Source organism: Danio rerio, chromosome 5, assembly GCF_052040795.2.
Source record: "Danio rerio strain M-AB ecotype USA chromosome 5, GRCz13ab, whole genome shotgun sequence".
Taxonomy (NCBI): domain Eukaryota; kingdom Metazoa; phylum Chordata; class Actinopteri; order Cypriniformes; family Danionidae; genus Danio; species Danio rerio.
Genome location: NC_141025.1, coordinates 42723788 through 42751175, shown reverse-complemented (window position 1 = coordinate 42751175; position 27388 = coordinate 42723788). Strand labels below are relative to the sequence as shown.

Below are 27388 nucleotides of genomic sequence, written 5' to 3'. Positions count from 1 at the left end.
GAACTGCTGCTGGATATTTTCCCTATATCAAACCATTCTCTTTAAATCCTAGAAATGGTTGTGCATGAAATCCCAGTAGATCAGCAGTTTCTGAAATATTCAGTCCAGCGCGTCTGGCACCAACAACCATTTTGATGCTCGCTTTGAACTGCAGCAGATCGTCTTGAACATGTCTAAATGACTATATGCTTTGAGTTGCTGCCATGTGGTTAGCTGATAAGAAACGAGCAGTTGGGCAGGTGTACCTAATAAAGTGGCCAGTTAGTGTATTTTAAACTGTAATTTATTCTTGCGATGTCAAACACAGTCTCGTAATCCATCAGAATACATTTCACCATTTAATTGTATATGAATACACTTACAGCTAAAGGGTTAAACACATTAAATGTTTTTAAACGCACCTCAGCTAACTCACATCTTATTTTAGAACAGCATTAACGAGGCTGCACTGATATCTCTGTTTATTTTGACTGAACCACTCCTAATGTGTTTTCTCTCTCTGTCAGAGACGGACCTCCAGCAGCGACACATGGCCACCTGCAGTCTGTTTGCAGAGATGCTGACTCTGCTGAATGAGGCCGGCATCTCGACAGCAGAGGGTCTGGGCACTAAACTGCACTGCTGGGTGGAGAAGCGGGCTCGAGGGCCTCTGCTTCTGCCTCTGCTAACGGCTGCGTGCAGATGCCTGGCTTCAGTGCGTCACATGACACGCACCACCGAGGCCTGTATTCTCTCCTACTTCACCGATGGTAATAATAGCTCATACGGTTCTGGGTTTTGTCACAGGTTTTAAATGGTCTGTCTGCGTAAGCCTTTAGAAATAATTCCTCTCCCTAATCACAATGTTAGAACTGTGAATGCTAACATCGGGGCTGGAACAAAATAGTTGCATGGTTACAATGTGTGCAGTGAGTTTCGGTGTCTGATAGAGCTGTGTGTTCCTCTCAGGAGGATGTGTGGATCAGTACTCTGGATGGGGGCCCATCCTGGTGTCTCTTCAGGTTCCTGAACTGACTGTTGAGGACTTCATTCAGGAAAGCCTAAGTCTGGGCAGCTTCCTCACGCTGTACGTCTACATCCTCCAGAGGCTAAACCTGGAGCAAACCCTCCTCAATGAGAAGAAAACCTTAATGCTGCTCAATACGTGGATCAGTCAGGTGTTTCCCAGGTAAAATATGCTTTATCTTATACAGTGGCATGGTATTCTTTCACATGTTTAAACCAGAAACCTGAGGATTGCTAAGTTACTCATTCACAAATTCTTGTTTTATTTCTGAATGAATCGGCTGTTTTGAACAACTCACATTTATGAATGATTTAGTGAAGCATTCCTACTGACGATTTTTTATTTTTTTGTCAAACAATGTCACATTTATCTGTGACAGGCCTAAATCTGTTCTGAGTTTAAATGCAAAGCAAAATATGAATTAATGTTATTCGGAAAAAAACCTAAGTAAAACTGCGATGTCATTTTTATAAATATTGTACACCCCTTGTATCCAACTAAAGTAAAGTCATGCTGTTTGTGATTATAACCATTACCACTGTGATAGTCTCTAAAGTAAATATGAAAGAGATGCAGAAGACATTTAAAGTCTCCCTGCATTTGAAACAATTCAGGTATTGATGTAACGGAAGTGAAAAATTGTGCATTGCTTTGCATAGCCTAACGACACACAATGTGATGCTATGACATGTGCTCAAAGCTCTCTTTTCTAAGTTAAAGGGAGATTTTGTTCTAAACATTCGCAATGGCAACAAAATTTCTGCTGTAGAAAGCGTTTCTGTTCCATCACAGCAAAATAACAGCAAACTCATACAAAAGCTATAATAATGATCACTTCAGCTGCGGATCATGTGCTTTATTCAGTGTTAAATGGTACCAATGTGAGTCTAATTACTATTTTATGTGACAGCTAGAGAGGGTGCTTGCTGTAGACCCATTGGGCGAAGCTCACCTCCAATGAGAGGGAGCTTGAGCTTCAGCTCCTCCTCCTAAAAGCTGCTTTAATGCGTACACCTACCCGCCCCTAACTCCAATACCCAGTGACAAAACTTGTTGAAGAAATTCAACTCCCCCTTGCTGCAGCTCAGCTCTGAATATCCTGAATATGCTCCTGAATATGCCTTCGATCCTGATAATATAATAACTAGGAAACATACTCTCAGTGTCCACTTTATTAGGTATACCTTTCTAACTGCTCGTTAACACACATTTCTGATCAGCCAATCACATGGCAGCAACTCAATGCATTTAGGCATGTAGACATGGTCAAGACGATCTGCTGCAGTTCAAACCGAGCATCAGAATGGGGAAGAAGGGTGATTTAAGTGACTTTTAATGTAGCTTGGTTGTTGGTGCCAGACGGTCTAGTCTGAGTATTTCATAAACTGCTGATCTACTGGGATTTTCCTGCACAACCATCTCTAGGGTTTAATAAGAATGGTCCCGAAAAGAGAAAATGTTGGTGCCAGAGGTCAGAGGAGAATGGCTAGAAGATTGAGCTGATAGAAAAGCAACAGTAACTCAATTAACCACTTGTTACAACCAAGGTATGTAGAAGAGCATCTCTGAACACACAACACGCCCAACTTTGAGACAGATGGGCTACAGCAGCAGAAGACCACACGGGGTGCCACTCCTGTCAGCTAAAAACAAGAAACTGAGGCTACAATTCGAACTGGCTCACCAAAATTGGACAATATAAAATTTGGAAAAACGTTGCCTGGTCCAAAAGCATGGATCCATCCTGCCTTAAATCAACGGTTCAGGCCGGTGGTGGTGTAATGGTGTGGGGGATATTTTCTTGGCACACTTTTGGGCCCATCAGTAACGATTGAGCATCGTGGCAATGCCACAGCCTTCCTGAGTATTCTTGCTGACCATGTCGATCCCTTTATGACCACAGTGTACCCATCTTCTGATGGCTACATCCAGCAGCATAATGCGCCATGTCATAAAGCACGAATCATCTCAGACTGGCTTCTTGAACATGACAACAAATCTGCAGCAACTATGATGTTATGATGTCAATATGGAGCAAAATCTTTAAGAAATATTTCCAGTACCTTGTTGAATCTATGCCACAAAGGATTAAGGCAGTTCGGAAGGCAAAAGTGGTCCTAACCAGTGCTAGTAAAGTGTACCTAATAAAGTGGCCAGTGAGTGTATTGTTTAAATATGAATGTTAGAACACTCAGTGCAAACCAGCAAATATCACTCACTCAGGGTTTATTTTGCAATAATTAGATTATAGCCCTGTCCGTGTTGAATGGAGTGCAGTTCACCATTCTGCACTTCTGAATGATTTAAATGTTTCTGTCATGTTACATCTCGTGTGGAGAGCCAGGTTGCCTTTTGCTGGAATCATGTCACATCGCATGTTGCTAGGACAAGGTCCTAACCTAGTAGTTAAATCAGTTATCAAATATGGCTGTGAGCAAATATGAAAAGGTTTACTGCTTGAATAATGCCTGTCGTGCACTCACCTGATTTCAAAATTCTTTTAAGAAAGTTGAATCTAAGAAAGTTTATTGGCCGATTATAGGTTTAACAGATATTGCTCAAAGTTTTGTACTGCTGTGGATCTGATGTTGAGCATTACAGCTTACACTAATTTAGGTTTTTCCAAATAATTTCCCATATTTAATAAACACACTTTACACATTGTAAAAAACAGGTGAAGTGGTGTCTTAGGTGGCTGATTTCTTTTTAATTTTCTCACAGGCCCAATGAGTTTAGTTCCAGACAGCCATTGTTAACATCATATCTAATACGTGCTGTAAATCAATTTTCCGATGGCAGCCATCAGATCTCGTTGACTAGAAATAAAACTTCAGATGTCAGAATGTGTCTCTGAAGTTAATGAAACCATGCATGAAATCATGCCACACAATAGAAGTTTGTGCAACCTGCAGTTCACATCAAATATCTGTGAACACAACCAGGTTTAGTGCTGACATCCGTACTGTGCTGAATGTGTGTGTCGTGTGTTCCTGCAGTGGTCCAGCTGATGAGGCCAAGCTGTTTTTATGGTGGCATAAATTCTTGGAGCTTCTGCAAATCCAAGTGGACCAAGAGGATGCCTGCTCACTGGACACTCTCATTCTCACCTTAATGGCGTTTCAGAATCGTCTCGTTCAACTCGGAGAGGAAAGACTAAATTCCGGCATCCTGGGAGCCATTGGCCTTGGGAGGAAATCACCACTTTCTAACAGGTGAGAAAAGTTTGACAGGTGGAAAACTGCTTAGACTATAGTTTTGGTTTTGTATCAATGTAGCAAGTAAAAGATGACAACTAGTTTCAGATCAAATGCATGACAGGTGAATTGTGTGAAAAGTGTGCCTCACATCCTCTGCTCTTCCGTTGTTTGAGGTTTCGGGTTGTGGCGCGCAGCATGTCAGCCTTTCTGCTGGTTCAGGTGCCCTCAGAGAATCAGCTGCGTCTTCATCCCGGGACAGAGCTGCAGCTGTCAGCTAAAGCCCAGCAGGTGAGAGCTTCACAAACCGCTTCAAGCCAAAAACTCAAGTCAAGTTGTTGTGTATACACCGCAACATCTGATACAGTATGGAAAATATGTTTCCAGAAGATTTCTCCATTTTGTTTTGTAGATTATATTATTGAGATTTTATAAAAAGTATTTTAAAATAGTTTGCACAGCCAAAAATGTTGATTGTTTAGTGTGGCTGAATGCATGTAAAACACATATTTAGCTTTTTTAACCGCAAAATTGTCTTTGCCATAAACAATCTTCTTTACTAAAGCATAATTTAAAGCACAATCATTTATATAAGATTTACTGCTTGATGATAATAGAACGACAAATCATGATTACAGAAGAAACCAATGAAAGGGAATATATGAAGGTAAGAGGATGTAGTTTTATGTTGTTAAATGAGGAAAGTAATTTCTCATATTGGAATATATTTATTTTATTGTTTTTTAAATTTCATGAATACAGTTTTATGCAAAAGGAGAAGATCACAGTGAAATGGCATTCGGTTTCTAGAGAAAGTTAGATAGTGTTATGTATTTCAGACAGAAATACGTAGTGTAGCAGTATTGAGATGTTTGAAATTAAATTGAAAATAGGCTATGCAAAGGTTTGGGCGCCCTCAAAAAGTAGCAGCATGGAACTTAAAAGAACTTACTAATGACCTAAAAACTAAGATTATTCATCAACATGAATTAGGTGAAGGATGCAAAAAGCTATCACAAAGGTTTAAAGTCTCCACCTCCAATCAGAAATATTGAAAACGAATGGCTACAGGAACAATTCTTGTGAAGGAAAGATGTGCTAGACCAAGAAAAATATCTGAAAGGCAAAGGCGAATAATGGTTAGAATGGTCACAGACAAACCACAGACCAACTCCAAAGAGCTCCAGGAATATCTTGCTTCTAAAAATGTCATTGTACATCATTCCACAGTTTAGCGCTCTCTTCACAAAGAACAGCTCAATGGTAGGCAATGCAGAAGAAGACTTTTCTGCATCCTGTCTGCGAGAAGAGTTGTTTGAGGTATGCAAAGGCTCATTTGGTCAAGCCTGAATCATTTTGGAAAAATATACTGTGAACAGATGCCACAACCATAGGTGCTTTGCATGAAGCAAAAAAAAAACACAGCATTCCAGGAGAAGAACCTGCTCCCTATTGTAAAATATGGTGGAGGGTCCATCATGCTCTGCGTATAAGTGGCAAGCACAGGTACTGGAAACCTTGTCAGAGTTAAAGGTCGCATGGATTCCACCCAGTATTAGGAGATTGCGAAGAACAATGTTCAGGGATCAGTCAAGAGGCTGATGTTACAACATGGTTGGATGTTTCAGCAGGACAATGACCCAAAGCAGGGTTCCAGATTTACCAAGGAATTCATGCTCAGGCACGATACAATGTTTTAGAATGGCCATCCTAGTCCCCAGACTTGAACATCACTGAAAATCTATAAATTGATTTGAAAAGTGTCGTTTTCACTCGGCAGCCATCAAACCTGACTGAACTGGAGAAATTTTGTCAGAATCATCTAAAATGTCTTCAGCAAGACTTCAGGCACTTATCCTTGGCTGTAAGAAGCGTCTACAGGCTGGTATTTCAGCAAAAGGTGGCTCTACCTTGATTGATGTCATTATTCTGTTGGGGTGCCAAATTTTTTCACCTGTCTGTTTTTGTTAAGACTTAAATTGCATTGTATCTGTTGTTTAAATAAATGTTATGTCAGAGCTAAAATGTTGCTTTTCCCCTAGGGCATATAATATATCTAAATGAAATGGCTGATTTGAAAGGCTAGCAGGGTATGGTTTGCAATTGTAAAAATGATCAGGGGTGACCGTACTTTTGCGTAAACCTGTATTTATTTTTTCCTGAAAACAAGGACTTGTAGGTGTTTAAATGGGGATATATTTTACATATTGTGGACTTTATTAAAGTTGAAGGAATTTTGCTGAGTGATGCTATTGTACAGTATGTTGAATGTTTGCTCTTTGTCTTCAGGCCTTGTCTGCACTGGAGGCGATGGCCAGTAATAAGCAGTATTTAGAGCTGCATGTGTCTGTGAACCAGGCCTGTCAGTTCATCAAGTACCCGAATCACTGTCTGCGAGACGCCAACACTCTTCTCACTCTGCTGGTCAATGCACTCTACACTGACCTTCATTACCTGGACATCATCCGTTAGCCAGAAGCTCACAATAAAAGTCCAGTCAGTTATCCTGCTGCTGTAAAGACCTGGGAGACTCCTGAAGAACAGCTCTGACTGCAGATAACATGAGGATGGAGACCTCTTGAGGAGCAACGCTGTCAGATTTAAGCTTTCGTTTTCTGGAAAAAGACAGATTAGGGAGGTACGTGTTCAAATCATGGTTTTAGAGACTGGGGCAGTGATCTTTTGTTATATATATATATTTAAAATCAGTCCAGTTTTCTCTGATGAAGAATTGATGTCTTCTTTGATATTTCTTCCAACAAAAATGAGAAGGTCTTCAGTCTTTCAGAGTAGAATTTACACAGTTGATGGTCTCAGAATAATATTGTAGTAATTTACATCATTTATTTTAGAGTGGTGAGCATTTTATGATGCACATATGAGGACGTTTTAGAGCTTGGATGTAATGCCTGATGATGATAATCCACTGAATCACAATCACCTTGATTTGTGTTCACATCTTAAAAGAGATTCTGCTCAACTTATACTACACTACAAAAAGGCTAAACCTTACTTTGTGTTTTCTTTTGCTTCTAGACCAAATATCTAAAGATTCTTATTAACACTTTATAACAACTACACACTATAAATAATTTATTAAGCATCAGCTAATAGTGAATTTATTATCTGTTAAGCATTAACTCTACATTAATAGATGTTAGTAAGCAGTTTATAACTGCAGATACAAATGCTCTATTCTTGACGTAGAACTACATATATGATGTGTTTAATGATTGTATTTTCATACTTTGTTAATTATTATTATTTAATTGCTAAATTAAGTGTTGCATCATTTACAAACCAGTTATTTGAGTGTGGTTGCTGGTTTTTAAAGATTATTCAGAATGACTAAATGATTAATAAACTCTTTAAATAAACATTTATGTATCTTATTATTCAGCCATAAATTAATAGTAATTTCTCTGTTAAAAAATGCTTTATTAACTAGACGTTGTCTTGTTTTGTGACCTAATCTTAAGTGAGGACTATTTATGCTTTATAAATCCTTCATAAATGACAGTTAAAGGCTCAGTTATATTCTAAACAGAAAAAAAGAACATGAACAACTTCATTCATTTGAAGACACACAGATAAAACCATCGAATGAAAAATAAATATTTGTAATCTTAACTAAAATAAATTGACTCTGCAGTTTAACCATCGCTAAATAGCAATGAAATGTATCATAATATATTGTTAAACAATCATATTGTTGTTGTTTTATCGAAGTTTACGTAGTGTTTTGACTCCTGTTATTCCATAAATGTTTAAACTTTACAGTAATCTTACTTTTTAGATAAGATTGCAAAGACGTACTGTTTATTTGATACTGAGCCTTTATAAATCACTAATAAATGACGATTAAAGCATAAACAGTCCTTACTTTAGATTAAGTCACAAAACTGGATGAAGTTGAGTAATGAGGCATTTATTTACAGAAACAATGAACTATTAGTGCATGCCTGAATAATAATATATAAATGTTGATTTCAGTAGTTTATTAATCATTTACTAACTCATTCTGAATGATCTAAAAAAATAATGTGACACTTAATTTAGTCATGAAAATGTCATCAATAACAAAGTATGAAAGAACAATTATTAAGCACATTATACATGTGCTTAAAAGTGAAGAATAGAGCATTTGTAAATGCAGTTAAAACACTGCTTACTAACATCTATTAATGTAGAATTAATGCTTAAATAATGAATTCATTATTTGCTAATGCTTAATAGATGATTCACAGTGTGGTTTATTGTTATCAAAACAAGCTACATAATCTAAATGGGGTGAGGCAAATAATATTGTTTAAGATTCAAAGATTTTTTGACTTACTCTATTGGCAGATTCTTTTATGTCTTGAAAATGCTTCTTGATTTATATTTGGACTACTCTAAGTAGGAAAAGTATTTTTGCAGTGTAAATATATAGTTAAAATATTTGTTTTTATGATGTGCTTTTTTTTTTTAAAAGTACATTTCTTTATGAGCTAGTGCCAAAATAAAAATGTCTGGACAATTTCAGTGTGGAGAAGTAATGTTTGAGAGGCTCATCCTTCGTAGTGGCAATTTCTTTTTACCATTATTATTATTATTATTATTTGTATGGAGGTGGCCAAAATTAACCAAGTAAAGTGAACTGCTTCAGCATGTGCTCTGCCTGATAAGTGCACTTAGCTTTTAAATACAGAATTGCTCCCTTAAAGAATGGTCACAGTTTTGCCATCACACATTCCTTTCCACAAAAAAAGAAAGCTCTATTTCCGTTATTAGATTATGTAGGCAAATGAGAATGTGACTGCTGCTATATTTGCTTTGATATATTGAAATTATTTTAGAATTACAAATTATTTGAGTGGGAGTAAATCTTTTTCTGTGGTACAATCACCAGCATGGTATTTTCATATTTGGTTGTATTTTTTTATTGGCTTGAGATCAGCACATTGGAGGATTTACTGCATGCTTTTATACTCTATACACTTTAAAATCACACCATTCAAAATAACACAATGTTGTAATCATAATTGCATAGATCCTGCCCAGTCCTCATAAACCATCATCTAATCACAAAACTAAATTAGCATCATGTGCATATTATCGTCCACATTGTCATGTTGTTGAGTTTAATGAGAATTAGTGCTGTTAAATGATTAATCACAACTAATTGCATACAAAATAAGCTTGTTTACATAATAATCTTGTGTGCTGTGAATATGTATGTATATATTATCACACACATCCATGTATATGTATATACCTGTATAGAAACTAACAAAATTATATATAAATGTTTAAATATGTGAATATATAAGTATATGCATGTATGTGTGTGCATTTATATATGCATAATAAAGAAACAGTACTAAGCATGTTATGTAAATGCTTATATTGTTTTGCTATGCGATTAGTCAGCACTAATGTCAAATACTATAAAACCGCTTATAAACAAGCACAACTGTTGAAAAACCAGGACTCTTGTATAAAATGTACAATGAAATAATGTTGTATAGAACATGACTTGCCTTAAAATGTGTTTTCCCCCTTGTGCCATGTTTGATCTTCTGCGTCATTATTTGTCATGTCAATGATAATCAAGCTCAATAATATCTAAAATCCAAGAAAGTGTGTGTGAGTCTGTGACCTCCTTGTGCAAAGTTGTTTGAACAGCACTGAATACAGCGGTAAATGGGAATTGTTGATTTGAGAATTGAGATTTAAACCTTGTTTTCTGAATTAAGTATGTCTAAAGCACAATGTTCTCTTTTTAGTCTTGATTCTAATACAAACCCACTGTGTGCAGTGTAGTCAGACTACAAATTCCTTACGAGATCTGTTGTTGATAAAGGCTAAATTTTTATTAAACTCAACAAAATTTATTGATAGATCTATTGCAATGTATTTTAAGCTATAATTTCAAAGGAAACACGGCCAAGAATTAATATTAACCTCTGCATAAATGGATGATATTTAATAAAGTGTATTTCTTTCACTCCCAAAAAATACCGTTGAGCTGAGTGATGATACACGATTCAGCAGTCTAAACGTGTTTGTTGAAACGTGCATCAAATTTCACTATAAACACGATAAATTAACAAAAGATACAATAAAACTTACGTTATGCCTCTTGGGGGTAGAGCTAAATAAATTTATAATCCATATACCCTACATTTTGCATTCTGTTGAGCATGTGGCTCATGCAGTTGTTGTTTAGTAGACCATAGCACATCTGCATCTCTTATAGTCAAAATTAAAGTCCCACTTAAATAAATGTAAAAATAAGTCAGGAAAATAGTCATTAATCTTAAAAAATGGGGTGTATGTGGAAGGACTTTTAGTTTTTCAGTAACCTGGGTCAAGTGCTTCCGGTGAACTGTACGCAGTTATAAAATTGGTACATTTAAGGTCAGTTTTCTTTAAATCTCCACTGCCTGATTTATATAAGCGATAAAGATGATCTCAGATTGTACAAAAAGCACTGCATGTCTTTAAAATATAATCATTACCAGTGTTTCCTCTAGGATTTTTTTCAGCTGTGGCGGCAGGCCTTTTTTTTTTTTTTACACAGGTCTACCAACTACCTGTGGCGTTATTTCAATGACAAATGTCATGAGCGCAGTATTAAAAGTCGAGATCACATTTATGTAATAACCTACAAGCATGTGAATCTCTTTTCTTGCGCGCCGATTTCCTCTGCTCATGCACAAAACTTCTTGCACGCCCCCTCAAATATAAGCAGCTTCCAGAGCGTGCAGATCTTCTTGTGCGCTCTTAAATAAGATCTGCTGAAGTGCGATTTAGTGCGTTTATGTAACAAGTGTGTCTCCAGCATTTATTAGATTTGCTAGGAATATTTATAAATTTCTCCAATAGACCTACAGAGTAGCATTAATGCATCCTGAAGTAAAGTGAAACGACTATACGTCGTGTTTGAAAACACGACGTAAAGGGTTAAACAAATGACGCACAGCACTACTACGGTTACAGAAAAATATGCGCTATTATAATTCACTTACCCTTTAATATGTTTTATAACCCGCTATTAAAAAAATTTAATGTATTGAATGAGATGCTGTAATGTAGCCGTGGCAGGATCAATTTTTGCGTTGCGCCCCGCCATGGAAGAATGAATGTAGCGGAAACCATGATTTATTTTACCCCAGTATATTCAATGGTGTTTCTGCGCTAGTCTGCTGATCCTGACGGGCGTGTAAACGGCTTTTCGTTTCGTTTTATGCTTGAACAACTAAATGAATGTTGAAGTCAATTTAATTGTTTGTATTTTAATTACATTACAACATTGATGCTGTAAAAGGAGCCGTATAAAATGAAAAAAAATCACATTAACCGTTCACCGACGTTCATCAGTATGCAAAAAACCGTAGCTGTCCATATACCCTATAACTAAGGGAGTAAAATGATCATTGTTGACTCACTGGGAAACATTGTGGCTTATCAAACACTGCTTGACGTCTGCATGTTAATGATCTTGTTGGTCTCATCTCAGTCTGCGTTTGGGCTAGTTATCTGAGGATGCGGTTGTTCTTCAGGTCGGGATAGCACAGAACCTGACCTAAAGTTAATCCAAATTAGGGCTGCACGATATTGAAAAAAAATGAGCATTGCCATATTTTGTTATCTTCTAAATGTATGTTGCAGTATGAAAACAATTCCATCAGATGATTTGATTTTGTATGGGAGCTAATCTGCATAAAATCTAAATATCAATCTACAAGCGTAGAATGAATACAATAAAGTAAAAGATACTATAAACAGTGTCTTATCATTTTCCAAGTCTAACAGTTTTCAAATGCAGCAAATAAATAATAAAAATACAATAAAACTCTCTTATTAAAGTTACAAATGGTCTTTATACTTGAATGCTTTTAAAATCTTAATACAGTCAACAGACCTCAAAAACATCTTGCAATGTGACTTGCAAATAATCACATTGCGATATCGATGCTGAAACGATATACTGTACAGCCCTAATCCTAAATCTAAGGGCATGTCCCGCGAGTCACGCAACAGTCTGCTTTGTGTTTTGTGATTGAAAACACAAAGATCTTTTGATCTTTTATCCACCAGAGTTTTACACTTGTGTTATTTACATGAGAATGAGGAAACAATAGTGTCTGAGGCCTACAGTATTTTCCATACACTGAACTTATTAGTCAACTATGCCAGATTTTCTTTAAGGGCCACCTTTTCAAGAGTTCACACTTAGCGGATGATCCATCAAAAGCTTGTTTGGCATGCTGTCCTAGGAGAGAGCCCCGAGCTCAAGAGATCCTCGAGCCTGGGGCTTCCTCCCGTTTGCAGAGCGAGAGGGGAGCTTGAGCTCGGTGGATTTCAGAACTCCCCGGTTGCGGTAGCTAATGGAACACATGAGAAAAGGGGCTAGACAAGTGCTTGATTGTTATGCGTGATGTATATCTTTGGATGGTGGGAGGAAACTGGAGAACCCGGGAAAAACCCACGCGGACACTGGGAAAATATACAAACTCCTCACAGAAACGCCTACCGGCCTGGCAGGACCAGGGCTGGCAGTGTTCTTGCTGTGAGGCTCACAGTGCTAACCACTGGGCCGCCATGCCGCCTGATCAATGGTAAAGGAGGAGAATTGGGAAGGAAGGGGGGTTTCTTCTGAACGAAGATTAAGTAAACTGAAAACTGTGGACTGAAAACCTCACTAAGTGAAATGGATTCATTGGATTATAGTATTTTATTTGGTCAATAAATCAAACCACAGTGCATGTCCATCTGCTATGCCACTGTTAGTTATAAAAGAGTTTTTATAATAGAATTTTATTAGGTTTTGCAAATTAAGAAATCCGGCCAGTCAGAATCCATTCAGTCAGTCTTTTCAAGAACCCATGTATTTAAAGTGCTCCTAAAGTGTGCTCCAATTGAACGAATGAATTGTGCGTTGGTGTGGACAGATCTTTACAGTTATCTTGGAGTGAATGAACCTCCACCCGTCTGAGGCTGTAAAAGTGTAAGAAAGAATTGACTGGCCGGGATACGGCGGTTGCTATGGCGATCTCATCCACTTTAATAGCTGGTACAGAGGGACTGTTATCAGGGCACCAGACAGCAGATGGGAGACTGAGCTGTGGCACGTCGGTGTCTTTTCTTACGTTCAGACGCTTATACATTCTGTCACATCTGAGCCAGAATGACACCCCGGAGGATCTGGAAATAGTAAATGTGCAGCACAAATTTGCAAAAGTAAACAGAAGAGAATAAAATATGCATATGTTGTGTGTTCTGCATCAACTCCCTATCGGTTGGCACTAGTGTTAACATGTAAGATCTGAAGTTTCCTGCAAGCCACTGATGTTTTGTCCTCAAAAACATGTTGATACAAACAGATAGCAGCTTATGCTGATCTGACCATGTGCCATCAACTTGTGAAGCTTGAATCTAATGCAGTGCCAGCTGGATTTCTGACGCTTCTCCCACAGTCTACCACATTTAATTGCATACAGCATTATATTTGTTTATTTATTTCTCCTTAGCCGAGCTGTAGCTGTGCTCTGCAGCCTTACAGCAAAACATCTTGGATATGAATGATGACTTTAAATCTCCACTCGTCCTTGATCTAGCAAGGTCAGTACCACAGGTCAGCTTCAGCACAACACATTACTGCACAGCAACTAGCTTTTACTCAACCAAATTGTTTTTGGACATTTTACACCATCATTCAGACTTTTGGGATCAGTTACATTTTTATTTTTATGATATAATTACAGTTTCAAATACCTGCTCTGTATGTAAATATTCAGTCACCGGCCACTTTATTAGGTACACCTTACTAGTACCCCTTTTGCCTTCGGAACTTCCTTAATCCTTTGTGCCATAGATCAGAGATTTTGCTCCATATTGACATGATAGCATCACACAGTTGCTTCACATACAAAAGGTGCTCTATTGGATTGATATCTGGTAACTGTGGAGGCCATTTGAGTACAGTGACATTATTGTCGTGTTCAAGAAACCAGTCTAAGATGATTCACGCTTTATGACATGGCGGGTTATCCTGCTGGAAGTAGCCATCAAAAAATGGGTACAATACTCAGGTTGGCGATGGCATTGACACGATGCTTAATTGGTACTAATAGGCCCAAAGTGTGCCAAGAAAATATACCCTACACCATTACGCCTGAACCGTTGATACAAGGTAGGATGTCCATGAAAGTTCATGCTTTCATGCTGTTGATGCCAAACTCTGACCTTACCATCCGGATGTCGCAGCAGAAATCAGACCAGGCAACATTTCTCCAATATTCTATTGTCTAATTTTGGTGAGCCTGTGTGAATTGTAGCCTCAGTTTCCTGTTCTTAGCTGACAGAAGTGGCCCCCGGTGTGGTCTTCTGCTGCTGTAGCCCATCCGTCTCAAGGTTGGACGTGTTGTGCATTCAGAGATGCTCTTCTACATACCTTGGTTTTAACGAATGTTTATTTGAGTTACTGTTGGCTTTCTATCAGCTCAAACCAGTGTGGCCATTCTCCTCTGACATCAACAAGGCATTTGCGCCCACAGAAGTGCCGCTCACTGGATATTTTCTCTTTTTCAGACCATTCTCTGTAAACCCTAGAGATGGTTGTGCATGAAATCCCAGTAAATCACCAGTTTCTAATATACTTAAATCACTTAAATCATCTTTCTTCCTCATTCTGATGCTCGATTTGAACTGCAGCAGATTGTCTTGACCATGTCTACATGCCTAAATGCATTGAGTTGCTGCCATGTGATTGGCTGATTAGAAATTTACATTAACAAGCAGTTAGACAGGTGCACCTAATAAAGTGGCCGGTGAGTGTATTTCAAAATGTGATATATTTATGTGACTGCAAAGCTGAATTCCAGCATGACAGAAGCCACTTTACATTTATTTATTCAGCAGACGCTTTTATTCAAAGTGACTCACAGATGCCATGACACGTCTCAGTTAGTTTAGTAGTCACAATATACAAAGATATTAAAAAATAAAAATCATAGTAATTAATAGAGTAGGCAAAAAGTATCTGGATGACCTGGGCTGTTTTTGATCCACAGGACAAAATTTGTGGTCAGAACAGCATGGCAAATGTAGTATGTCCAGGTAACTTTCATACCACAATCATTCTTTTACATATGGCATACCTATTTAACAAAATAATTAGTTACTCCAAACAAGTATTCATTAAAATCGAGAGTATGCGATTTCCGACAATGAAATGCATGATATTTGATTTGGGAGGGCACGAGAGTTGGAATGTGCATGTGTGTGTGCACCTGTTCTTTTTGTGGTGTTTTTGTGGTTGTGGGTCAAAATTGACCCCAAGACAACAATTGTACCCTAAATGTGCACAGCCTTCATGAAAATAATAATAAAATGTTTTTGATATTGAGCTCATTTTAGAAATAGTCAACAAACTTGATGAAAACAGTCATCAAACTTCAAGATATTTCAGGACAAATTTTTTTTCTGCTGTTAAAATGATCATGGTAACCGGAGGCTTAAAAACAGCTTTTATTCCAGCCAAACTAAAAGAAATAAGACTTTCTCCAGAAGAAACAATGAGAAATACTATGAAAAGTTCCTTGCTTTGCTAAACATCACACTAAAAATAAAGGTTTCACAGGAGGGCCAATCATTTTGCCTTCAGCTGTACACATTGAACTTTTATATGGGACACATCAAAGATAATTGGCCTTCAGTAAACAGCCTTGTATATTATAGAAACAATAAATCCTGTGCTGAAAACTGACTGTGCATTGCACTTACACGGCAGATCCTATCTGCAATACAGCACTAATGAAACCCATGACTTATGAGGATTAACTGCCAGTTGTTAGTGATGGATCTCTTTTAATATATCAGCCGACTTTAGCAGCCATGTTTCCATGATTAACTCTGACGAGCCTTATTAAAAGAAATCACTGTTCTGTGGATTCACAATCCTCTTTATCTAGACTTTGATGATCTTCTAAGTGTGCCGGAAGAAGTTTGTGAGTGTTGGAAAAGCAGAGAAGCTCAGTGAGTCATTGAGCTGTTTTAACAGAGCCACAGTCATGACTGAGAATGACAACACCGCTCACAGTTTCCACTGGCTTTTATGGCACATCCGCTACACTATATAGTACGCCACGGTATAGATATGATCAGATGATGAAGCTAATATTAGAGACGACATATCTTGCTGTTAATTCTACAGTGAACTGACTTAGTAAGTGGTGCTTTTGAAGGAGGTAATAACATATGCATGTGGTGACTTGATTCGATGTATGAGCTAAATCGAGGGTCTTCATCAGCGTTTGCTATTTGAGCAGACGCATTAGCCTCAGAGAAATAGAATGTGCTGCTTCTGTGAATGTGTTTTGAGATATTCTGCTGCCCACACTGAACACTTACAGCTGGAAAATACCAGTGCCAGAGTTATGGCAGTTGTGTTATCGGCTGCTTTCTGGAGTTCTGATGCCGACATGTTTCAGGTACATTTGTCACCAAGGAAACAGCCAGGATAATATGTGTTTGCGTTCTTATTGTAGTTCTGATAATGACAGGGATGTCTGTTATGTTTTCAGCTGAATCATGCGATGAGGCGCTATGCTAACCTTTATGACTGCTGCCTACATATATCTGTGAGTGATGATAAGCATTCATTTCAGGAATCAATCTTCTGAAATTTGCAGATATTTTTATGTATACACATTGTCATTATGGGGTATTGTCTGTAGAATTCTGAGGAAATAAATGAATTTATTCCATTTTGGAATAAGGCTGTAAAGCGCTATGAATACTTTCCAAATGCACTGTATATAAATATTACATTAACCTCGTGAAGAAAATAAATATAAAATTAAAAAACTGCCAAACATATTCTCTCGATGATGCATAACCTTTAGAATTATGTAAATGTTAAATTATGGATAATTATATTGTCGTTGTGGAGAAAGCCAGGCGTTTCCTCCTTTTCATCGAAGTGCATGTGTCATTTTTTCCAGTTCTTCTACTTTTATTGTGAACCATTTATCTATAGTTGGTGGGTCTTCTTTACACCTTTTCCAGGTTATAGCTTGTTTACTTGTTGCCAATAATATCTTAAACTGATATCCATGCTTGTTTTTAAGTTAAATAGGAATATCCCCTACATAAAGTACATTGAATGATGTAGGAATCTGAAAATTAAAAAGTATCATTAATAGCGAAGTACAGTTTTCCAAAAACAGTTTGGGGTCAGTTCTTGAGCACCGCTAGAATATCTTTACCTTAGAATTATGAGCTTCTATCTGACATTTAAGTCAAAATTGAGTTATTGACATTCTTATTAAATGACAACGTATTTACATTATGGGATGCTTTTTTTATAAGTTGTTTACATTAAGACTTTTTATTCCAAAAAACAAATGTTACACACGTACTGTTTGCTATCGAATGCAAAATTTTAAAGCTCAATATCTCAAAATCATTCAGAACGCAGATAGAACCTTAGAATTCCAAGGTGATGATATATGCACATGCTATGTGCCTCTTCTACCCTACAGTTCCTCCAACAAGGATGAGTCCCCGATTGTAATAAGTAAATTCTTGGTGTGATAAAAAATTTTCCAACCAAACTCAAAACATATTCTTGAGCTTGTTGAGGTCTGTGGGACAGCACATATTTTAACCTATTGGTCTTGATTCAAAATAATGCCTATACTTCCATTTTAATCTTAATCCTCTAGAATTACTTATTGCTCTATACAATTTAGAGATTGTTTTAGTAATATTTAGTAAAAATCTGAACTAGCTGATAGATTTTATCCAACCCTCACCCTGTATTTCTTTTAAATAATACTCCTGCAACTGAATATAAAACGATCTTGGTTTATAACAGAATTTTTTCAACGTTTTAAACATTATAGTTTTAATAACTAATTTCTAATTACTTTTAGAATATCTTTTATTTTTGCCATGATGACAATACATCATATTTTACTAGATACTGTGCAAGATAATTAGAGTTCAACTTAAAGTGCAATTTAAAGAGGCCCTATAATGGGTTTTTGAAAATCAGCTTCAATGCTGTGTGCAACACAGCTCTAAGTGAATGAAGGCATCCAGCTAAAGTTTGCTCAAAATGAACCATGTTTAAAAATATGATTTTTTTTTGTAAATAAAAGATTTTAATTGTTTAAATGATTGTTGTTCATCGTTTTACACAGATCTGTTTAATTGTCTGGATCTTTTGCCCTTTTTGTATCAATGTCAACACAAAACAATACCAAATATAAACTGCCGGATCCGGTAAAACGTGAACACGCCTTTCCCTTCAGACACTAGGGTGTAAGGGATTATGGGGTTGATCATAACGCGAAGATTACTGTCACTGAAGGATTGCCAGACATGTGGCAGTAGAGAATAAAGCGTTCATTTTCACAACATCACAGTATAGCCAACCGTGTGTTGTGTTTGTTCCTGTCATTTTTCTGATGATTGATAATAACCAAAGTTGCAATGCCGGATTCGTCCTCCATTTGCTGTTAAAGGAAGGAGCAGCAAAGACTACTAATGTATGGGATTTTGTCAGTAACTGTTAAACAGTTTGTATGGACCAGTTTCTTCTTACTTCAGATCCTGTAAGTGTTTTACCTTCCTACACAATGTGGAGTGTGAATAAAATGGTCGCCTCGTTTTCTGTAGTTTGAAAAATAGATATTTAATTTTGTGTTGTAACTTGTAATTGCTCCGCGGGCTCGTAAACACTTATCTAATATAGATCAGTGCTTGTACTGTATCTCTCAGGTTAAATCTTTATGGGGCTATTTCACATAGCACATACAAAACCATGTTGAAACAACGCGTGCTTCTTCCTTTATCGATTTAAATGCGTTTCTGAACTCGCGATGCTCTGCAGTTTTCCTTTGCCATGGCCATATCAGCTGTTCTTCACACACGCAGAGCGGTCAATTTTTTTAAAAAAAAGTTCAACTTTTGCCTCTGTGTGGATTAATACTGAATGTGTGTTGTTATTCTTATGTGGGGTTAGGTTTAATAATAGAGTTATATGCTGGTGTTTAACTAAATTGCTTTATTGCATTCCTGCATTGAGCTCTCACATACTCTTTGCTAGTTCATAGCTGTGCTAGGCGTTTCTCTCTGTCTCATGCTGAACCGGGTTGACCAATCACAACAGACCAGGGTCATATTGGACAAATCAGCGCAGATTAGCATCACTAAATGGAGGGGTTTGGGAAGAAATGAATTGCTGAACAAATCATATGGGAGTCGTTGGGATAATTAGGTAAAAATAAATGCATATTATAACACATTGAAAGTGTTTTTTGATCTTGCATGCATATCAGCAAACCAAAATACGACCTTTTATAATGCATAATAGGGGCTCTTTATAGGCTTAACTCGGTTAATTGTTGTCCAAGGACTGTTCTGTTGCCAATAAAATAAAATCTTAAGGGGGCTAATATTTTGACTATAGAAGTTTTTCTTTTTAAATTAAATTAAAAGAAATAAGACATTCTGCAGAACAAAAATATAATAAGAAATGTGAAAACTTTCTTTGTTAAACATCGCTTGGCAACATTTTTAAAAAGAACATAAATGTATCAGGAGAGAGGGCAGATCATTTAAGTCTTCAATTGTATCTTTATTTTATTACATTGTAATATGTATTATATTAGAAAGTTATTTATTTTTATATCAATTATTTGTTTGCAGCTGTGGCTTTAAGAATTAATTAAATGCATGGCTTGCGAATGTAGGTCTACAGCAGAGCACATAATCAATGGCAGTCCTCTATAATCTCTCAGAGTCTCTTTACTGGCAGATGTCAGCACTATCAGAAGACGGAGATATGATATAGATGTTCTGTCTAGCTCTGGTCCAGTTGTCATGGCTACCATTATGCTGTCTGATGTTGAGGTACATTCTGTGTGTGAAATTTGTTCTGTTACCCGCTGTTAAAACACAGTGTGCCTTTTGCTCTGTGCAGAGTGTGTTCTTGCTCCAGTTTGACCACTTCAACGATGTGCTTTATGTTAGAGTTGCTCATGTTTCCAGATTGAAGCAGCTTTCTGGAAAAGAAAACCTACACTTCTCTGCACCACGAGAAATCCTCCAGTTAGACGCGTGAGTGGGATTTTATTTATTTATCTGTTTATGAAGTGGTTTAGGAGAACTGAGGAGGTGGACGGTACAGTCTGGCACAGAGACGCTGATCTAGCTGTGGGGGTTGGGGGTGCTTCTGACGTAGAGCTGCATTTAGGGGAGTCCTGGACTGGAGACTTAAGCAAACTATTAGGATTGAGCTTCCCCCATTCAGCACCTGTGTTATGCCCACATGTGCCATTACAACCACAACTGCATGATACTGGAAAAATCTAAGATTGCAACATTTTTTAATCTGCAATAAATATTATGAAATGAATATGATTTTACTAGATGAGTTGATGGTTGAACCTAGGATCCAGGAGGAACAATGCGGTTTCATCCGGGCCGTGTTACACTGAACCAGCTCTATACCCTCACCAGGGTGCTCGATGGTTCATGGGAGTATGAACCAACCAGACCTCATGTATTTGTGGACTTGAAGAAGGCATTCGACCATGTCGCTCATGGCATTCTGTGGTGGTTGCTCTGGGAGTATGGGGTCTGGGGCACTTTGTTAAGGGCCATCTCGTCCCTGTATGAACAGAGTGGGAGTCTGGTAAGTCAGACTAAGTCAGACTTTTTTCCACTGCATGTGGGACTCCGGCAAGGCTGCCCCTTGTCACCAATTCTGTTCATAATTTTTATGGACGCAGCCTTGGCCTGGAGGGGGTCCAGTTCGAGGAACACAAGATTTCATCTCTGTTATACACAGACAATGTTGTTCTGTTGGCTTCATCGAACATGGACCTGCAGCATGCACTGGGGCGGTTTTATGCCGAGTGTGATGTGGCTGGGGTGAGAATCAACACCTCCAAGTCCGAGACCATGGTGCTCCACTGGAAAAAGGTGGTTTGTCATCTCCAGGTTGGAGGAAAGTCCCTACCCCAGATGGAGGAGTTCAAGTATCTTGGGGTTTTGTTCATGAGTGAGGGAAGAATAGAATGTGAGATCGGTGCAGTGGCAGCAGTAATGCGGTCCATGTACAAGGAGCTGAGCCAAAAGGCAAAGCTCTCGATTTACAGGTCAATCTACGTTCCTACTCTTACATTTGGTCTTGAGCTTTGGGTCATGACCGAAAGGACAAGATCTTGCATACAAGTGGCCGAAATGAGTTTCCTTCGCAGGGTGCACTCTTATAGAGGAGGTGTGGAGCTCCGAGGAGGGGTGTGTCACTCGGGAGGTACTCAAGAGTACAGTTGCTGCTCCTCCACATCAAAAGAAGTCAGCTGAGGTGGCTCAGGCATCTGTTTCGGGTGCCTCCTGGATGCCTACATAAGAAAATGTTCCTGGCATGTCCCACCGGGAGGAGGCCTCGGGGAAGACCCAGGACACGTTAGAGGGACTATGTCTCTCGGCTAACCTGGGAACGTCTCGGGATCCCCCAGAGGAGCTGGAGGAAGTGTCTAGGGAGAGGGAAGTCTGAAATTCTCTCCTAAGACTGCTGCCCCTGCAACCCGGCCCCGGAAAAGCGGTAGAAAATGAATGAATGAAGGAATGAATAGATGAGTTGAATAACTGTTTGGAAAGAATTGATCATTTTAGATTGACTGGGGTGATTCTGTAGGGTAGTGCATAAAACATAATTAACAATCTACAATCATAGATCAATTCAATAAAAGGAAAAGATACAAAGTAAATAAACCATGTTTTATTGTTTTCTAATGAGTCTAACTTTATTTAGAAATACAATAATTAATATTGATAATTGAATATCAATGTGTAAATGAATAGTGCATAGTCTTTTTTAAACAATTTAATAAAATTAATCATTTTTTATTATTTTTTTTACAAACGTTACAAATGGTACAGTTTCATATATCTGAACATATTGCATATACTCGTGATGTGATTCATGTGATTTGATTGCAAATGTGATTGCAAATGATCACATTGTGATATCGATGCTAAAACGGTATATTGCGTGCAGCCCTAAATACAACCAATAAAGGAAAGGCAATGCAGGTAAATGGGGTAATACAATTATTTGTAGTTATCGCCTTTTCCCCCTTATTTGATTAATTACATGCATTTAAAAATTTTTTACTTTGGATGAAATGAAGTTCTTGACATATAAGCATACCTGTCAACATTGGCATGTAAAAATGTGAGATATCACCCCCATAGCTTTAATGGAAAGGAAGTAAATGTGGCCAGTTTTAAAATAATTTCAACATACATTTTTTTTTGCTCTAGCAATTATATCACATTTGCGATCAGCTCAAGTTTAAGGATTTTCTATTTTTCATAGAAAGATTAAAAACATGGGAAAATACTTCAACGGATGATGATAGCTGGACAGAATGGTAAAATACAGGAGAAAAAAACATGGGAGAATTCCAGCAAAAACAGGAAGGTTGACAGTTATGGATACGAGTTAAAGGTTTTACAGAGGGGGTTTTGGGTATGTTTTTTCATCATTTAAAATTTCTGAAAATACTGCAAACCAGAAAATAATTTCAGTTTTTGTTGTAGAATAAAATGTGTATATTTGATGTCAGAATTATTAAGCCTTCTTTTAAAAAAAAAACAAAAAACACTAAGATTGTTATAATAAGGCTACAGAAAAAAACACCATCTTTCCTAATTAAGCCTTTAAAATTCCATTAAGATTTTGCTAATTAACTCGTAAAATATTATGTACTGTCATCAAGGCAAAAAAAAGAAGGAAATTGGTTATTAAAACTAATAATATGTTTTAAAAAATCTGTTGAAAAAAATAATAAATTACAATTTCTAATACTTTTATTTTTGCTAAAAAATTTATTTTTGTCTCCAGCTGTAATCATGCCATGTAATGTATATGAACATACCACTCACAAAAGCCTTCAGAATACAGTAACAAAACAGAGATTTATGTCTCAGAGTAGCAGGAAAACCCCATAAAAACATGCAATTTATTTGACATGTTGACATTTAATTGAAATTAATAATAGTGCAACTTGGGAAACACTATATTGGGTGTTTTCTTTACATTAGACTGAAAAAAAAACTTTTTAGAAAACTTTACTGCAGGCAAAAACAAAGCAGCTCCTTAACTTGCTCTGGATTGTGCATGTAAGGGGTTAATGGCTGTAAGTAAAATGGCAGAGTCACTGCACTTAAGTTGTCACCTGTGGGAGGCTCTGATTCACTCAATCATTACATTTCTCCTCCACACTCCAGCGCTGATGATTCAGGTGCACTTATGGCCAAGTCCACCTCTTTCAGCTCACACTTTATTCTGTCTATTTAAAGATGTGAGATAACTTTATACAAATGAGACGTGGGGACTTTGAAATGACATTTCGCTCAAGAAATATATTTAAAAAAAAATGGCATCCAGCATGACACTGCTTTTAGTGTGACTCATTTGCATGTTAACGGAACGTGTTTGTAGAACAACTAGATTGTTGAGCCTACAGTGTCTGTGTAATAGGACGTAAAAATAGGATGGTCTAGTTAGAATAATATATTGTTTTACATTATCTATTGATTCATTCAAATGTTTCAGAAATAGTGAACATAATTTGTACACTATTTACATTATTTTTGACATCAAATGCAAAGCAACTATTTATTTATTAGTTTTATTTTATTGTAATTTGTTTTTATATAACTGTTTTCTCATTTTTAGATAAATAAAGAGCTCAGCCCAAACACTGCTAATGATAAACTCCACCAATAATACACAATGAATTTTAAAAGAACAAACCATTTTATTTACTGTTGACTTCCACTGTAGACAGATATTAAAGTCCCCCTAACACCAAGATCGAGAACTAATTAGTTTTAATAATCATTCTAGGTATTTGAGATCATGAAAGTTCACTCCTTTTTTATTATCTATGATTTATTTAACAATTTTACATTTTACTAACATGACAAACAACCCTTAAAAAATAACAAAAAAAAATAAATAAATAAATGAAAATAATAATAAAATAAAAACCCAATTACACAACTTAATGAGGAGCAGATGTCTACATTTGTGCAACAATCTCAATGTTATATAATTCAAGTAATGTAAGATTACAAACTGATGTATTACTATTGTCAAGAGGGTGATCAGTCTAGATCCAACTGGAGAGTTTTAACAAGATAAAAATAATTTTAAAAAGGGCTTCCAAATTTTATTGAACACTCTATGTCTTTGAAGTCTAATCTTCTCTTGTTTCGCAAAATACAAAACACCTTTCAGCCACCGTAGACCATACATACGAGGGTGGCTGCAGGGCTCTTCTAGTTGAATAAAATGTAATGTCTAGCAAGTAAAGTAAGAAAGGCCACAAAGTTGGGGTAATGTATGATTATCAGGCATTAGGCCAATAATAGGTGATGTATAATAACGTAATTCAGCCATTACAGATATAGCACCAAGTATGAATTTCATGCTTAAGTAATGGCTGAAAGAGGGAGAAATTAGAAACCCCAGAATGAGGACAGAGCTGGGCATGTCCAGAACATATGTAATGTAATGCAATGTGTCTATTTTAGCGCATTTATCATGTATGGCCATTCACCTAAAGAACTCCTAAATCATGAAGGGAGTCTCTCCACACCACCACCAGTGTGCAGCATCCACTTGAATGATGCGACAGCAGCCACAGGACAACGGCACCAGTGCATTCACCACACACCAGCTATTGGTGGAGTGGAGAGACAGCTCGAGTGTTCAAAGTGGCAGAGCACAAAACTGCAGTGTGTGTTTATTATGAACAGAACAATAGTGTGGATTCTGATTGTTATTGTCATCATATTTTTGTGGGAACATGCCTTTGGAATTATATAAGGATATAAGGGTGAATAAATAGCAAGTGTATAGATTTTTGAGTGAACTAACACTTTAACAATATGAAATACCCAACACAACCCATCTAATATGATAAGCAAAAGCCGCCTGCCTTCAAAATCCATGCTTGACTCTCAGAGGATTGCATAACATGGATTGATTTCAAACTAAATAACTAGTTTTAGAAACATTCAAAAAACTGCAGGATAAGCAGCTAATAGATTTAAACAGTTCAAAAGTACAGAAGAAAATCCAAGGCAAACTTATGTAATAGCCTTCCTGAATAGAGTTTGCACACAAAGGATGCTGAATGTAGAAATCCTGCAGTCTGTGGAGTGACCTTAGAGGAATGAGACTGCATACATTCACACACACATACATTCCCTGCTGTGTTAATGTAAGAGCTGATCCTGGACCAGACAGCTGTATTGAGCACACACAGACATGAGTGTACAAGTGTATGAGCACATTCTCATCATAATAGTTGCACTTTTCTCTTCTCAGAAGCACAGTTTCATTTGATGCTGAAGGTTGAAAACACAACACACAGTACATGAAAATACAGAAGAAAAGCAAATGTTTCAAACAAAGTTTTGGGGAAAACTAACACATCAGTTTGTGTGACTCTTCATTGGGTTTCCATTTTCCCAAATTAATTCCACATTGTATAACATTGGTTCTTGAGAAGTTGAACTGAAGTTGAAGAACTGCAAAACTAAACAACAAAAGAGATGAGGCATGGCCCTGTATAAGATTCTGACGGTGTGATAACCTTGGATAAAAATATTACGGTATTGTGATTACTGCTCTAAAATATGTTTGTTTTAAATTGTCTGGGTAAAAAACAAAACCCTTTTTCCCCTTTGAACACAATATAGTTTATTTTGAGAACATTTTAAAGTATTTTGTAACAGTAAACATGTCAGACTAAATAGTTCAAATGAATCTTTGACTTCTGCTGTCTTCAAAACACTGATTTCTTTACAAATTTCTTTAGAGATCTTTTCTGCAAGAGAAACTGTTGTCGTGAAAAAAACATAGTATATAAAAATCTTACATATACCTTAGGAATGCTATAGCATAAAATATTTGGTGGTTTTAAAACCTTGACTTTTCCAAACCGTGAAAAAAGTGTTGCATGCAGAACTGTTGCAAACAATTTATTTGAATTAAAACAAACAAATTAAGTTTAATAATGTTCAACCTAATTTGTTTGTTTAAATTCAGCCCAAAACAATTGTTTACAACCACTTTACGTTAAAAAAAAATTGAGTAAATCCAAGAAATCGTCTTTGAATATTTTTTTTCACCTTGAAAACGGTTATCGTCCCATGCCTAATCGAGATGATTTATCATTTCATAACTCAGTCATTTTAGCAGACAGACCACATTTTTACATGTCAAACCATTTTTCAACAAATGTAGCAAAATGAATTATACTTAGTATCAGCATCTGACAGAGGGTTAATCCTTTAGAGAGCCGTCTGCCCCTTTATTGGCCACTTGAATGCATTTTTATAAATGTCTCATGTTGGCAAAATGGTGACAACTTTGAAATCATATAAAATATGCATGCATCATTGGAAAACCTTGATTATATGTGAGATATTGCATGTTATTTTTTTTATTTAATAAAATTATATATTTTTTTTGTTTAATTGGATTTGAATAACTGTAGATTTAGTGAGAGGAGGACTATACGAGCCGTACATTTGATAAAATTAGCAATTTAAATTGGAGGGAATAAATCTGTTAAATGGATTCTTTTATTATTCACTCATAACAATTACAATGGAAAATGTTCACATCTTTAAACCTAATATCAGTTATAATTGGTGGAATTGGTTTTGTTTCATGCCTCAAGAACCCGAAAAGAATGTTAAATGTGACAGTGTACCCCGGGTGTAACATGGTGTGATTTGAGAAAACGAAACTAAATGAACTTAACTGATAAACAAATATATTAATCCATTTTTGCCTGAAATATAGTTTTATAATGTTTAAAAGTTGGATGATATTTTAAAATGTTTATGAAATTTTGGTACTTTTTTCATGATATTTGCAGAGATGCCAATTAGTCAACAATGTAGGTTCTGTTGTGCTGTGTCAAAATAAACCACAAAAATCTGGCTTGTATTGATCCAGCGCTGTGTCAAATATTGACAAACCTAACAGTTTGCTTAAAAATGTCATTAAATGAAAAAAAAATAAATAAATGTCCATATTTTAGCCAAAATCTGGGTTACATCCCAGCATTTTTATTTGACCATGTGTGTTATAATA

The 27388-nt window shown here is 36.7% G+C and overlaps 1 protein-coding gene across 11 annotated transcripts in view; it reads left to right on the top strand.

Annotated features, from left to right (window-relative positions):
• epg5 (ectopic P-granules autophagy protein 5 homolog (C. elegans)) overlaps positions 1-27388 on the top strand; it is a 1176376-nt gene that overhangs the window by 677365 nt on the left and 471623 nt on the right. For 5 of the 11 annotated variants that reach the window (XM_087252760.1, NM_001441400.1, NM_001441403.1 and 2 more), the window contains 5 exon segments: positions 507-749; positions 949-1168; positions 4003-4218; positions 4377-4491; positions 6490-9822. In XM_087252760.1, coding sequence (XP_087108886.1) covers positions 507-749; positions 949-1168; positions 4003-4218; positions 4377-4491; positions 6490-6672 — 977 coding nt within the window. In that variant the 3' untranslated portion in view covers positions 6673-9822. 11 annotated transcript variants of the gene reach the window in all.